Raw genomic sequence first — 1060 nt, 5'->3', positions numbered from 1 at the left:
GCCATTTTAGCATCGTCCGGACTGTTGTAGTGAACGAACGCAAAGTTCCTTATCTTTTTGACTCGAGAAACCTCCCACATAGGCTGGAGAGAATACGGGTTTATCCCAGAAAAGTAGTTCTTGATCTCCTCTTCAGTGATTGAACTCTTGAAAAAGCGAACATACAAAACAGTTTTCTNTAGTTGCTTTTGTGGCACACAAACTGTATCATACGGACATCGTGTGAACCGTCATCTTCATCACACTCCTCTTCGGACTTGGCCCAATCAACTTTGGGCTGACGGCCAAACAGCAAAATAGAGCCTGGCAAAAGAGAAAGAGTGTTAAATAGACAGAGTTGTTGTTTTTAGGAAGTTTTGGGCAAACATACCAGGAAAAAACTTGCGACGAGCCAGAGCGGTCATCTTGTGGTTCTCATACTCGACAAAACCAAAGCCATGTTGACGGTGCACTCCTCCATAGTAGACGGCTCCTTTGATGCCCGCAGTGTATTTGGCAATCTCAGAAACCATCTCACTGCGAGAAATGCTATTCGGAAGGTTTCCGAAGAAGAGGCGGTTATTGTTCTTGGAGTGCATAACACCGATGTTCCAGTTTTTTCGAATTTCGTAGTTGTTAAGCAACTCCACGGCTTTCTTGGCATCCTCCGGAGTAAAATACTGGACGAATCCATAGCCACGGTTGTTTCCCGAGAAGTCAATCATTAGACGCATCTTGTAGATGACTCCGGGCTTTTGGAAGAGCGGAATGAGCTCATTTTCGAAACAATCACGCGGAATCTTCCCAATAAAACACTCGGTGCCCTTCTCAGGAATGGCCAGGTTATTTGGCCAATCAAGCGGCGGTCCAAAGATACGCTGGCCATTCTCCTGAGCAATGCGGTACTTGAAGGTGTTGGCCAAGTTCACCAGAAGATTCTTGGACTCGTTAATGGAGCTTTCTAGCATGGTGGCAAGTGATCCAATTCTGGTAGTGAAGGAAGAAGAAGACGACGTGGGCGCTAGAGAGGGTGAAAGAGAAATGAAGAGCCTGAAAAGTGCTGACGAGGACGGTGATTGAC

At 46.2% G+C, this 1060-nt stretch overlaps 1 protein-coding gene across 1 annotated transcript; it reads right to left on the bottom strand.

The window, feature by feature from the left end:
• Nucleotides 1-213: 213 nt before the first annotated feature.
• Nucleotides 214-947, bottom strand: LOC108357721 (APOBEC1 complementation factor-like; the record flags this gene model as incomplete). Its single annotated transcript, XM_017608794.1, has 2 exons — nucleotides 371-947; nucleotides 214-303 (listed from the first exon to the last, which is right to left on the bottom strand). Coding segments are annotated over exons 1-2 (667 nt in total), but the record flags the coding sequence as incomplete, so codon positions are not given.
• Nucleotides 948-1060: the final 113 nt, after the last annotated feature.

Source organism: Rhagoletis zephyria, unplaced genomic scaffold (assembly GCF_001687245.7).
Source record: "Rhagoletis zephyria isolate East Lansing unplaced genomic scaffold, Rhagoletis_zephyria_1.1 Rzeph_scaffold_83080, whole genome shotgun sequence".
Lineage (NCBI taxonomy): Eukaryota > Metazoa > Arthropoda > Insecta > Diptera > Tephritidae > Rhagoletis > Rhagoletis zephyria.
This window is presented reverse-complemented; position numbering and strand designations above follow the sequence as displayed.